The sequence below is a fragment of the Odontomachus brunneus genome, unplaced genomic scaffold (genome assembly GCF_010583005.1).
Source record: "Odontomachus brunneus isolate Ranch 3 - 2012 unplaced genomic scaffold, Obru_v1 Obru_scaffold_196, whole genome shotgun sequence".
Classification (NCBI taxonomy): Eukaryota; Metazoa; Arthropoda; class Insecta; order Hymenoptera; family Formicidae; genus Odontomachus; species Odontomachus brunneus.
In genome coordinates, this window is record NW_022639646.1 from 358,464 (window position 1) to 373,186 (window position 14,723).

A 14,723-nucleotide genomic window follows, 5' to 3' on the forward strand; every position below is an offset into this window, starting at 1 on the left:
AGATCTTCTAGCATTTTTCCATGTAAAATTAAAAAGTTTTATATAGAAAATAGCTGGTTATATATTTCTACAATGAGAAAAGTACTTGAAAATTTATTTTTGAGATATAAAGATTATTCTTTTCTCTTTCTATAAAATAATCCGTCATTATATATATTTATGTAATTTAGTCGTATGTATGTAATAATGTATGTAATACAAACCTATAATCATTTTAAACCTACAAGGAATATTGATAATAAATTGTAATATCTTCTGAAATTCGACATTTATTGAAAAGAAAATTTGAAAATATTAACAAACAAATCAAAATTCATCTAATTAAAAAAAAATCTAATAGTTTTCACATTTCTGTATTTATAATTACGTATTCCGCTGTGTTCTTTCTCAGAATTTTATATTTTTTTTTAGTCATACGAATTATTCCAAGTATATGCGAAAAGTACAATTGTTTATTGAAACATAATTCAACTCGTTTTCACCAAATATAATTATCTTACCCCTGTGTCTTCATGTATATGAGTTAAATTACATAAACGGGATGGATAGTTTTGATAAATTCTTTTTTATTAAAGTCTTTATAAAAGTCGCATGTGAGCAAAATTCCAAATCCTTGTATTGTTATTTCACCAGAAACGAGAATTTATGGGATATGATGGACCTAATGTCCCCTCCAGAAAAACATGGAAATTTAAAAATAAAAGAGATAATAGATTCATGGTTAACACCAACTTATCATTATGAAGTATACGTACAAATGTTTCGTAAACAAAAGTTAGCGAAGGTACATTTTAAAACTGTTAGACCAGAGACGTTAGCCGACAAGGTGAAAGTACCTATAACTGTTATTCTGCAATCAAATCTCAAGTATTATAACAATAGGTCCTACAATATGGCCATGAATACGCATTGGATGAAATATCCGTCTTCTATAGATACATGGATACCAGACAACGATGAATTTATCCTACTCAACTTAGAACAACTTGGTAAGAACAGGTGAAAAAAATTATTACACATAGTTTGTCATTTTACAATAATTTTAGAAACTATACTTTTCCCCATAATTTTATCTTTTTTAACAATAGAATAAATGGCTTCTAATTGTAGATATAACGACATTTTCATAACATTCTACAAAACATCCGAATTATTGATATTATGTATCAATAATATTGTGTATCAAGATGTGTGATCTGTTTATATATACAGTGTCCGGATTTAAGTGTTCAACTACTCGTGCAGGGCGAACTTTCATTAAACTATATAGAACAATTCTCTATCCATTTTGTGAGTGCTACCAATGGTAATTATTGAAATATTAATGAAGGAATATTAGCGAGTAAGTGCATGCGATGCGGTGGCATGAGCTCTGTAAGCAATTTAAAAAGACATATTTTGGACTTGTTGACTATTTCCTTACAACAATGGAAACTGGATGACAGCGAAAGTCGGAATAACATTGTGAATCCTGCGATATACGCGTGATTTCGGACAACATGCCTATGTTTAGCATTGCTAGGAGATCAGGAAACAGATCTAAAACATTTTTTGTCAGATTGCTTTACAGAGCTCGTCCGTTCGTGCATTGACTGATTGTGAAATTTTCTCTCATTAATATCTCAATTACTACGGTAGTATACAAAATAGTATAGGAGTTTTTTGTTTAATGAGTTGTTTAACGATGTTTAACGAGTTCTACTTATATACTAATGTTTGGATATCTAAATCCGGACATTCTGTATGTCGTGACGCGTACATCTCTGCTTATGTGTAGGTAGGATTAACTGGATAAAATAGTCTTTTGCCATTTTGCAAGCAACTACGATAATTATCTTGAGATATTAATTAGATCAAATTAGTGAAATAGTGTGCATAACACGGTAGGACAAGCTTTTTAAACAAAGTTCAAGCAAAAAAGTTTAAGTAAAATTCAAAATGTCTGTAGATAATTTCTTAGCAACGATGGGCCGTGCGTGATATTGTCTCCACGACATTATCAAACGAAAATGTCGAATTTTTTCAGTTAAAGAGGAAAATTAAGTAATACAATTTTCTTTTGAGAACCCAACTAAATTATTTGATTCAAATAATTTGGGAGCAAACAAAATTATTTAGATCAATGACTAAATTATTTGAAAGTCAAACAATCAAATTTGTTGAATCAGAAGTCGATTTTGAATATTTTTATAGATAAATTGTTTTGTATCTAATAAAATTTATTAAATCCACAAGAATCATTGTCTCTACGTATATTTTATGATGCGTATATTTCATGATTTTAATAATGTTATCTAAAAAAAAGATTCTTTAGAAAAATTAGAAGAAACATAGTACTACAGAACATCCCACATTGTAGCACTTCTTTTTCAAGATTATCGAACTTTTGATCGCAAACAAACCATATTTATATTGATGTTTTATACAACGTTAAGAACCACATATTTGACAACGTCAAATATTCCAGAATTTTCGTTGTAATAACATTGTATTAAAAATTTTTTACTTATTGAAAAGTATGTTATAAATATGATTTTCTTTTACGACAGCTTACGTTCGCGTTCAATACCCAGTAGACAATTGGATCAATATTGCAAATTACCTACAATTAGGCAATTATACATACATTCCTCCTCTCAATCGCGCTCAACTAATCAATGATGCGTTTTATCTTACGTTAATTGGGGAACTCAATGAGGGAGATGTATTCTTTAATATCATTGCTTATTTTAACAATGAAGAGGATTATATAGTGTGGTATCCTATGTTTAGAATTATGACGTATACATCGGAATACATTAAACTTTGGGAAGGCAGACGTTTGAAAGTGAGTACGAACAAATTTCATGAACAATATTTATATTAGCTATTATTTTTAATGCACGGTTACTTAAAAGAAACATGAAGCCTTGGAATGATAAAGCATTTCGTTTGCAAAATTTGAATATGTCGTTTGCATATTACGTGTTTTGTTCGTATAAATATGATATCTTCGTAAACAACAAGATATTTACACAAGATCGATATTGTGTAATGGTTTCCAGGCACGCTATCAAAGCATATTAGAAACTCTCCTTGAAAAAGTGGGATACGAACTAAAGCCAGAGTATGATGGCATGAGAATGTCGTTAATATTATTAGGACGGAAGTGGGCTTGTCAGGTTGGAAACATTGTCTGTACAGACCTGGCAAGCGTTAGCTTGATGGAATATATGGAAAATAAGACACTGAACAGGTAATTCTTTCTTCAGTCATGGCACATGATTTTTTATATATTTGTTTGCTATTCCTCGCACTGTTTCATAAATATTATAAACAATATCGAAAAACAAACTTTCATTGTAAGTATTTATTTATTTTCATAAATACCGTAGAGTTCCGCGGATATCGAAACAATGGGTACTTTGTTCAGGATTGGTGGGAGTAAACCAGACCATTTTCAACGATGTTATGGAAGCAGCTGTAAAAACTTACAGAAGTATGGAGATTTTGGAGTACTTGTCTTGTTCTGAGAATCACGAAATCATCATAAATTATTTGAAATTGATACTGCAACAGCATTATTTCGCGGACACAATACAACCTATGGGACAAATATTTCGTACCATTATAAAAAAGCATGTGAAAAATGATTTTGTGTTACATTTTGTGACTAAGAATTATAATCAAATATTAGACAGGTACTTTTCTTCATGGCGAATATATTTGTTGTTTATTATCATGAAGTATAGTTGTATGCATTAATTCTAAATTGGATGATTGGCAATTTTACAGATTTCCAGTTGTTTTTCGTAGCGGCATTTTATTAAGTGATATGATTATGAATATATATAGGAGAGAACAGCTCGAAAGGGTAAATATCATGTCAAATTTTTTAGTCATATATATTTTCTTTTTCGTCTCTTAAATAATTTATTTAATCACTTGGTATATTTCTAAGTATACGTAATATATATTAGTTTAAAATGTTAAAAAATTATCAATGTGATGTCGTAACCTATCATTATCACGCTCGCTGCAAACTGTGTTATTAACATTTAATATCGCTAAATATTCAATTATCTGTTTCAGATCAAAGATTTTGCATACACAAAATATCATTGGAATTCAAACACTCTACAAGCTACCTCCTTTAACAAATTGTTGTACTATCGGGAAAAATACATAAGTAAATTGGAAAACAAGTTTAAACCTTTTTTTAATATTTATTATTATTAAAGATACTGATATTTGAAGAATTTAATAATTTGCCAAATTAGCAACAGAATTAACATCATCTGGAATAATTGAAATAATTTTCATGACAATTATTATCATCGTGAGAGTTGCACGTTTAGGCTAGAACTTTTGGTATTTCATAACATCGAGCATTTATTTAAAACATACTCCTGATATTAAAGAATGTAAATTCTTGTACAACATAATATATAAATAATTACTCATACTGCTAGCTGGTGTGTGTGTGGGGCATTATTATTTATGAAGAAGTAGGAGAAACTCTATGAAGGAAACGAGAATAGTTGTAAAGAAGAGACTGGTACATATGTACTTTATAATCTTAGAATTATACCTGTGTACTATGTTATAATTTTTATGTTATTGTTATTTAATAAATCATACTATTTCATAATTTCTACCAGAATATTTTGCAATCTAAAAATCTATCATGATATTTCGATTGACAGCAAGTTATAGTTATTAATATCTAACCGTAAATATCGTACACTTCGGATATCCTGTAACGATATATGACTCTTTTTCCTTTGCGCGCGCATCACAGGATGACATACGTCGTAAAATATAATACTTGGTAGTGAATGTGCAAATTTCCAAAACATAAATACTTTTGAAAAGATGTTACTTTAGTAAGTCACTAGCATGTACACACTAACGATACGAAACATTCGCAATGTACGTCGTTGGATTCATTTGATTATTAGCCATTTCGTACATATAACGATACCAACTATTGCTATCGTTAGTTTGCAATGACTCGTCGGGAAAGTAAGATAGAGCAATCTGAACTCACTTGTTCTGTTTTCGAGAGGGGCAAGCGAAGCATCAAAAGTAACAACGACTGTAAGTAACAATTGAAGGGAAATTTTGCCCAACAAATTCGACATACATGCGGTGCACCGGAATAAAAAATGTGGGTATTCTGTTCAGACTTCAATGTACTGTGAATATTCTCGATAAAATATGCATATTCCTGAAAAATATGGACACAGTATAACAACGTAGCTTGTTCAGTTAGATATGTCGTTTATTATTAATTGTATATTATAATTACATACATATTAGAAAAGTATAATTATTAATTATATTTTTCTAATATATATATATATTCTTTATGTATTGCACCTAAAATTAAATAGGGAGTTCAATTATGTATCCCAATTTATTCATCTTTCAATATAAATAGTTTTATTCGATGTAAATTGCATTATGAGGTGTAGACTCAAGATACTTAAATATTTCATGTTTTTCGCAAATGATTACTCGAGCAGCACATATGGCTGCTAGGTTCAATATTGGCCTAATGTTTTACCCTGTTAGAGTATGTATATTGTTAATAGTTCTATAACGGTTACTATTTGCAAAAGCAGCTATAATTTCAAATTATATTTGTCAACAGAACATATTACCACTAACTGATTACTAGTCTGACTTTATTTCTAATCGTTTCTTACGAAAAATTACTTCAATGTCCGTTAAAAGTATCATGTATCATGTAAATACTCTAAATACTATAACTACAGTTTTGTTTAATTTTCACATCTCAAACTAACACTCGACAGTGTTTATGTTTTATCTTATATCCGGAAAAATTGATTATACACTAAGACCGGTATTCATAGTCCGATCTTATATTTAAGATCATCTTAAGTACTGTCTTAAGATGTCATCAATCAATCACAGGGCTGTATTCGCATCTTAAGACATTATTTAAGACGGTCTTGAAATAACATGCGACTATAAATACCGGCCTAAATGTCTGGTTCGAGGCGTACATCCGCTCATGTATGTACGTATGTATGTACGTATACATGAAGAACATATTTTGTCTTTTTTGATAAACAAGGTTGTCTCTTTGTTCTGATACACATTTTATCCCAATTTCATTTCTTTTATTATAATAAAAATTAAAAGAATATTTTATACACACACACACACACACACATACACACATATACATTAACATTTCAGGAATATTGAATAGTATTACAGCTAAAAAATAAACTATTTGTGTAGATACTTGTGGTGACAATGGGAAAATCATCTGTAAAACTATTCTTCAATATTGTCCTGATATTTACTGTGGCATCGGCTGATTCAAATCTTAACAATTCCATAAATTGCTCGCTTATTTCTGAGCCTACATCGATCATTGAAATAGTACCAATCAGATATAATGTTAAACTTACGATAAATCCGGAAATGAGAACTATAATAACCATAGCTGATATTATGATTCATGTTAAACTACCACTGAGAAACATAAAATTGCACGGGCGCGAAATAAAAGCGAATATTCTGGCATCAAAGATTATGACGATTAATTCACTGTCGAACTGTAACTACGGGTATGCACATAATAAACTGAAAAATTTCGATTATTGTGAAGAAAATGACATCTTGATTCTGACGTTTGAGAAAAGGATATTGACTGGATATTACTGTATACATTTGGAACTTGAATCTTCATTATTTTATAACGAAGTCATTTTTCCATACTTTTTGAATGAAGACCACAACAAGTAAGTAAATAATGAAATATTATAATTCTACTTTACGTCCTCTTTTAAATTTGCTAACATCATTATTCGCTATGGATATAAAATAGGGGAAAACATTTTTCTTATATTTTTGTCGCCAGAAACGAAATCGATTACTGTAACATTTTATGTCAACTTTACTCAGCTGCTGAAAATTTATCATTAACAAAGACTTCTTCTTAAAAAGCAATAGGTGGTTAATCACGAATCTATATAAATCAAACGCGATACGAAGACTGTTTCCATGCTGGGACGTTCCGCAAATAAAAGCATCCTTCAACATCTCCATCAGGCATCCTATAAATTATACTGTTCTTTCGAGTGCGCCTATAAGATACAAGTCGATTGAAAAAGGCGGCACCGAATTGACAAGTTTTCGAGAAAGTTCCTCGATGCCAACATATCAGTTAGCGATCGCGATGGTCAATAAGATGAAAATGCATAATGATTACAAAAACATCTACTTCTTTTGGCACCAGTCGAATAGGACGAGAAGATTCAAATATGCACAGGACATAACACATTTAATCATATTTTATCTTGTCGAATATACAAACATGGATGTTTTAAACGTCACTGAGAAAATTGATCATATCATCGTTCCTAATGGACCTATCAAATCCGCAGGAGGACGCCAGCTTATTATTTACAGGTACTCAACATACATCTTTGAAACATTATTAAAATCCTTAACACCATAAAGAATTCTAAAAACCCTAAAATTCGAGAACACGCATATATCCGTATCAAACTTGGCAGTATCGAGAAAGAATATGCACGTCTGTTAATGGACAAAGAGATTCGTTTATTTATAAAATAAAAAAGTGCATATTGCCCAGAGTGAGAAAGAGTAAACGTTCTAAAATATATGAATGCGTATGTTAAAACGAAAAATGTACTATTTTGAAATATTTTCGTGAAGAAATCTTTGAAAATTCCTATAATTGAATTTGTTTTTTTTTTCTTTCTTAATGTTTCCATGAAATCAAGAGCTGTAACTCTGATATCAAAGTATTTCTCGTAATTGTATAGCATTTGCATTAATTGCTATTCTTCTCTTTAAGAGATTTAACAATTTACCGATTTCCATATTCTCATTATCCAGTAAATGTCAACAAACAGTAATATTACAACAATATTATAATTTCTTACTCAACAATGTAACTATTATGTTAGCTATTACACTTACATTGCTGAGTGGGAAGTTATAATATTGATGTAATGTTTTTATTAGTTGAAGTTTATATTATCTGCTGTAAAGGAAGTTTATATTATCTGCTTAAAAGATGACTATATATAACCGATAATATATATAGTACCGATTAACTATATATTCCTACTATACGCATCGAAACGTCGTGGTATTTATAAAACATCAACTTTGTGTTATAACACAATCTTAGAAACCATGAATACATATAATATGTATGTATGTGTTTATTAAAAATTTAATCTTAAAGGTTCATGTTATGAGATATGAAAAATTTATATATTCGACACACACACACACACAATTATTTTTTCACAATGTTCACAACGCAGCTTGAACAAATTATAAGTCATTTAACTGAGAATTCATACAATACGTTTAGCACTTACACGCAATAAATGAGCGCTTTGAATTTACGTATTAATATACTATGTACTTACGTATTAATGACGAGGAGATTTTAAATAAAAGTATATCTTTTTCCGATTTACAGAGAAAAGGATGTTTTTTATGATAGTACTTCAGAAACTTTCGGTCAGAATATTGAGGTAGTAAAATTGATAGCATATGAAATAGCACGTCAATGGTTTATCGGCTATGCTAGTCCTTATTTGAAGAATGACATCGGGATAAACGAGATCCTCGCGTCTTTTTACAGCTATCATATCACAGCCGAGGTTATTTCTTGTTATTAGTATGAGCAAAACAAATTAGTCACTTTTATAATTCAAGCACATTATTAATCCACTAAGAATATTTAAGCGATGCTAAAAGCTTTTGATCATGAGATAGCACTTATTTCTTTTGTTAAACAAGTTCTTCAATATCGTATATCAATGGTGACAAAATGCTTTTTCTCTTTTCTTTTTAGCTATTGACAACGAATTTAGCTACTGACAAATTGATGCAACTATTCGTAGTCCAAAATCTACAGACTGCATTAGATAGTAACTACTCTTTAGAGCTGGAATCTATTATACTGAAAGCTAAGGGCGATGATGGAATTCATGGATTACTTTACTCACTGCTGTATCATAAAAAAGGTGGGAGATTCAGTAAAGATTAATCAGTTATTCGAATCTATCTAAATTTCATAAACATCATAATGTGGATTATCGTAGCATTCGTACTAATTCGCATGTTGAGCTGCCTTGTAACTCCGAAAGTTTTTCAACAGGTCATTGAAAAATATATACATACACGGTGAGTGTAATATTTACTTTTAATTGTAATATTTATCTTTAATATCCTAATAACATAGTTTTATATTATTTTTATCTGTGACTTTTGTGATCATACATTTAATCATTGTATAGCTTTCCCAAAGTTTGTACATTTTGAATCTTATTAATTAGACGGAACAACTGCAAAATAACACGATTCCTTATTGAATTATAATCTATTCCGTGTACACAACCAATTTCAATCACATTATCTGTTTAAGATTTATACATATATGTGATGTTATGTATATAGATGGTTAAATAACATAATATTATTACGTTCCCTTATAAAATCTCTGGCAAGAAACTGTCAACAATGTTAAGATTTCGTATTGATAATTAAAGTTATTATTGCTTCGCTAGTACCGAGAACTTGTGGATACTTCTGGAGGAGCACTATTTGCAGAAGGACAACAGGAGGTATACAATAAGAGAAATTATATATTCATGGATAAAGACAGTACATCATCCTACGTTGAGGATCATTAAACAGGATCATCGACTCACAGTGCAGTACACGTCAGAAATGACGAAAGGACAAAATAATTGGCCTACGATACCTATAAATTATGTTACGCGATCAAATCTCACTTCCTACAATATCACGAATTTTATTTGGCTTGAATCAAATCAAGTGGAAGTTATCGCAGATATTGATCCTACTGATTTTTACATACTCAACATGGGCTTAACTGGTAAGCGCAGATTAATAAATTTAACTCGGTTTTCATCATTGTTTATTCTGTGACAGGTTCTTTGTAATCTCGAAAGTTTCCATACGCGTAATGTATAATTATAAATACAACAGCAAAAAACTGCTGTGAACTTTGTAGAATATTTCGGATAAATTATATACATTAATGTTTAATGTTATATTTTTGTATATATATTTTGTATACATATATTTATATGTGAATCATGTGTATAGTATATATAATATATAAATACATATGTATATATATATATATATGTGTGTGTGTGTGTGTGTGTGTGTGTATGTTATAAAATTCTTCACCGTTGCATAAACATTATAAACCGTTCAAGCGTCCTCTAAGAAGTTTTGCAACTCTGTGATTTACATAACTCCCTGTAATAAGCTCTGTATAAACAAACTAATCGTTCAAGTATTATATATTTCCCTATAAGCACAATCGAGAATATGTTAAACGCCTAATATCTTTTGCAATTTCTTGACAGGTTTTTATCGGATTAATTACGACTTGAAGAATTGGCTAACAATTTCCTCTTACCTACAGTTTGACAATTATTCAAACATACCCGCTATCAATCGTGCTCAACTAATCAATGATGCATATTATTATACGAAAAAGGGTGAACTCAATTTATTTATCTTCATCGAGATCATTCAATATCTAAGGTATGAAACGGATTACATACCATGGTATCCTATGTTTAATATCATGGTCGATATGTCGGCTTATTTGCAGCATCCAAGAGGACTTGCAACAGTGAGTACAAATTTCATTGATAAAGATAGCCAGCTTCTTTTTATATATACGTTTATTTATAAATATCGCACAAAATCACGGCAGAGAATAACATTCCGTGTGTAAATCTAAAAGTTTTAGGCACATCTAGTGTCTACCCGCACAGAAATAACGTCATCGTAAATAACAAGGTACTCATGCATGATTTATGTGATGTAACTTTCTTTCAGAAACAACAATTTATATATCCACTTCACGAACTTCTTCAGAACGTGGGATACGAAGAACGTCCTGGAGATAATGAGATGACGAAGTCGTTAAGATTATTAACAGTAACGTGGGCCTGTAAACTTGGTCACGACAGTTGCAGGGAAGCCGCTACCGATCGACTGATTACATATATCTACAATCAGACGAAAACGTAAATTTTCTTTAGAGTCGTTTTACTTATTATTTTTCATTTGTGTGTGTAGCGTATCTCTGTAACATACAATACAACATATGATTGATGAATCATGGAATCAAGAAATAAGATCGCAAGCGTTTGTCATAAGTGTTTAAAGATCAAGTTGCGGCCAAGTTTATATTGCAATTTTAAGCAGAATCGTAAGTTTCGTAACTTGTTCTCGTAAAATTCGTAAAAATTTATGAGTAGATTTACAATTATATGCAACATATGTCGTGCGATCACTTATAAATATCGTAAATTACATGAAATCGTAGATATTTACGAGTAATTATGCGACACATAATATTGCAAAGAATTGTAAATCTACTCATAAGTTTTTACATATTTTACGAGAACAAGTTACAAGACTTATGATTCTATTTAAAATTGCAGCATTCGTTTCATTTTGCGGCATTCGAAAACTTAAATTATCTTTCGATAAAATTATAGCTATTCATGAATAAGTTAAAGACAAGTATCAAAGTGATGTGCCTCTCACTTGAAAGTAAGTGGCTCAAAAAGATACGTATTTTGTCGAAATAAATGATATCATTAGGATTTCCCTTACGGGAAACATATAGGAATTGTTGCAAGAAATAGGAGATAAAAAAAAGTCTAATATCAATAAAATATAATAGGGATTATAAATGCTGATAATATTTATTAATTTAGGATAACTATTATATCAAGCTCACACTAACAGAATTAGCCAATAGTTGTTTGCTGGTGACAACGGAATTAATCGACGATTAAATTAATCGGAGCTTAGTAAAAATCATCATTAGTGCAGCTGCAGTCGACTTATTATCAACATTATGGGTCATAAGATTTGTTGTATTGATAAGAGAAATGATAGAAAACCTTGCCAATATTCTAATAACCTTGTTAATATTCTAATAAATTGCTTATGTCGGCTTGATTTCGAAATTCTTTCTAGGCTATTTTCTCCTATATAATAAGACGCATCATTTTGATATATATCTCTAATCTACTCATCAATAGTTACAATTTTATCAGAAAATAATTTAAGATTTCAAATACCATAAAATGAGGCTAGAAGCTTATGAAAACTTGGCCGCTCTTTATATCATATGAATTTTACTTATTTATTTTTTTCATGTAGAATTCCATTGTTGTGGAAGGACTGGGTATTATGTGCAGGGATGATGCAATTAACCTCGACTAACTGGAACAATATTTTGGAAGATAGTATTGAGCATAAAAAGCTGGGGTTTTTAGACTACTTGACTTGTTCAGAGGATGCTAAAATCATTACAAATTATTTATCTCTGATGTTACGTGCAAATCTCGGAGAGCACATAGGATTCCCAATGGGAAAGATATATCTTACTATTGTGAAAAAACATTTGAGGAAGCCTATTGTGTTAAAATATGTGTTAGAAAATTATTATGAAACATTGAACAGGTATTTTTCCTCGTGAGAGAAATGCATGCTATTTATCATACCGCCAGGCGCAGAGTTATGTTTATTAAGACCAAGACTTCGAAATCTTACAGATTCCACACTGATTTTGAAAAGAGCACTCTGCTAACTTATATCTTTATGAATGTGGATACAATGGAAGCATTGGAGCAGGTAAATTTTTATAAGTATGGACTCGATGGATGCAGATTTTACAACACCAAGTCCCTTAGCGATTTACTCACTTTTCGAATAATTTTTTTTACGTCTGTTTTCTTTTGTATTCGTTGACTTGCTTTAATTATGAAATAGCAAGAAATTATGTTAATAATTGTAATTGTCACATTGTTTCAGATACACACATATGCACGCCATAATTTTCCTGTTGATGATCGTCGGCTGTGGAATACGTTTTATGACTTGAAAGCGTTACGAAGTCGGCAAATAATAAAGGAATTGAACAAGTTTGAAATGTTTTAAAGCGATGGATATGGAATTAATTCTATGATCTGAATCAACAAATAAATCGATTATTATGTAATTAGTTAGCGTAATAATAATAATTTAATCGATAGTTGTGTAATAATTGAAATTGTTACTACAATTGTAATTGTTATGACAAATGCAAGTCCTAAATAATGAATAGGTTCTTCTAAATTTTATTATCTTTAAAAAGTTGTAAATTATATATTTGATGATTTCATTGTGTGAAGATATATTAAACAGTGTTTGCATAGAAATGTTAAGTTGTAAATTATGTTTGAAAATAATAAATATTCATATCATATAATAAACATTCATATAAATATGCACACCTGATGTAAAATAATATACATCACTTCACAGTTTATATATGGTATATATGATAATTATTTTTAAAATTTACAAAACAGAAGAAGAGATATTGAAAGAAAGTTAAGCTAGTGCCAAAAGAAAGAAAGGAAGGAAGAAAGGAAAAAAGAAAGAGAAACAAATGTGTCGGACATTCTCAGATAAACAGAGATCTTATATTTTTTACTTCATAACATTCGATAATGACGTTGTCTGCTTTGGCAAACTTTACACGTCTCTTGTACGTGCAATTCTCATTTCAACGAGGAAACATCCTACAATCACGCATAGATCTTGTATAATTGAAGAACGTAGGCTCTGTACAATTAATATCAGTAGCAGCTTATAATTAGACAGTAATATTTCAAAATTGTCCATCGCGATCGTTATGATTAATAGTGTCGGTTATAGTAGTCATATGCAGGTTTGACAGCATCCGTATAGCGCTCGGTACAAATTCTTCTTCGTTAATAATTCAAAATTTTATGCAGTTTTTTCGAGAAAGGTATCGATTCTATTACTTATCCTGATCTATTCCAGCGATATATTAGCTTTGATATTGTCAAACACCCTGTATATTTTCTCACATATCTTATCTAGATGTATAATATTTACGTATTTATTATACTTTTACATACGATATTGTATTTATCTCGCCAACATGCACTACGTATATATAACGAAATCAACAACTGTTATTGTTAGTATGTAATGATTCGTCATGTGCGTATGAAGGTAAGATATGACAATGTTAGATAACACTTTCTTCTTTCGGAAATAGAAGCAATCAAATATACTAAAGCAAGAAATATATCCTTCTCGAATTTCAGTATACAATAGATATTTTGAATAAAATACGCTTACTCCTAAAATACGGAATTGACTTAAAGATGTAGATTCTATATCTAGCATGTAGATGACGGCATTTTATTCTACGTGAAAAAGCAAACAACTGTTGCTTGAAAAAATTTTTTATACGACCTCTATTTTCTAAGATATTTACGTAAATATCTACAAAATTATTGGTTTCAATAATGTTTTACTTGAATTCTATCAACTTTACCGAAAAATATCAAGAGATAAAAATTATTTATTTTGTTCTCATAGAGCTCTGAGAATTTTTTCAGAATTGTATATTAATATTTTAGTACTGCATTTTCTTGCATTTTCTTGAAGTACTAAAAAGTTAACACAAAATTCTGAAAAAATTCTCAGAGCTCTTTGAAAACAAAATAAGTAATTTTTATCTCTTAATACTTTTCGGTAAAGTTGATAGAATTCAAGTAAAAAATTATTGAAACCAATAATTTTGTAGATATTTATATAAATATCTTAGAAAACAGAGGTCGTATAAAAAATTTTTT

General features: G+C 30.0%; 2 protein-coding genes across 2 annotated transcripts in view; both read left to right on the top strand.

Moving 5' to 3' along the window:
- Positions 1-4,634, top strand: part of LOC116851895 (thyrotropin-releasing hormone-degrading ectoenzyme-like) — an 11,069-nt gene extending 6,435 nt beyond the window's left edge. Inside the window, exons 7-12 of the mRNA XM_032831788.1 lie at positions 634-989; positions 2,550-2,827; positions 3,045-3,235; positions 3,375-3,680; positions 3,775-3,853; positions 4,072-4,634. Coding sequence (XP_032687679.1) covers positions 634-989; positions 2,550-2,827; positions 3,045-3,235; positions 3,375-3,680; positions 3,775-3,853; positions 4,072-4,218 — 1,357 coding nt within the window. The 3' untranslated portion in view covers positions 4,219-4,634. The remainder of the gene's footprint in view (positions 1-633; positions 990-2,549; positions 2,828-3,044; positions 3,236-3,374; positions 3,681-3,774; positions 3,854-4,071) is intronic.
- Positions 4,635-4,804: 170 nt separating this feature from the next.
- LOC116851948 overlaps positions 4,805-14,723 on the top strand; it is a 17,894-nt gene continuing 7,975 nt past the window's right edge. The window contains exons 1-12 of the mRNA XM_032831881.1: positions 4,805-5,149; positions 6,253-6,758; positions 6,964-7,428; positions 8,480-8,663; positions 8,858-9,029; positions 9,108-9,189; positions 9,573-9,904; positions 10,407-10,678; positions 10,888-11,078; positions 12,229-12,531; positions 12,624-12,702; positions 12,883-13,001. Coding sequence (XP_032687772.1) covers positions 5,126-5,149; positions 6,253-6,758; positions 6,964-7,428; positions 8,480-8,663; positions 8,858-9,029; positions 9,108-9,189; positions 9,573-9,904; positions 10,407-10,678; positions 10,888-11,078; positions 12,229-12,531; positions 12,624-12,702; positions 12,883-13,001 — 2,729 coding nt within the window. The 5' untranslated portion in view covers positions 4,805-5,125. The remainder of the gene's footprint in view (positions 5,150-6,252; positions 6,759-6,963; positions 7,429-8,479; positions 8,664-8,857; positions 9,030-9,107; positions 9,190-9,572; positions 9,905-10,406; positions 10,679-10,887; positions 11,079-12,228; positions 12,532-12,623; positions 12,703-12,882; positions 13,002-14,723) is intronic.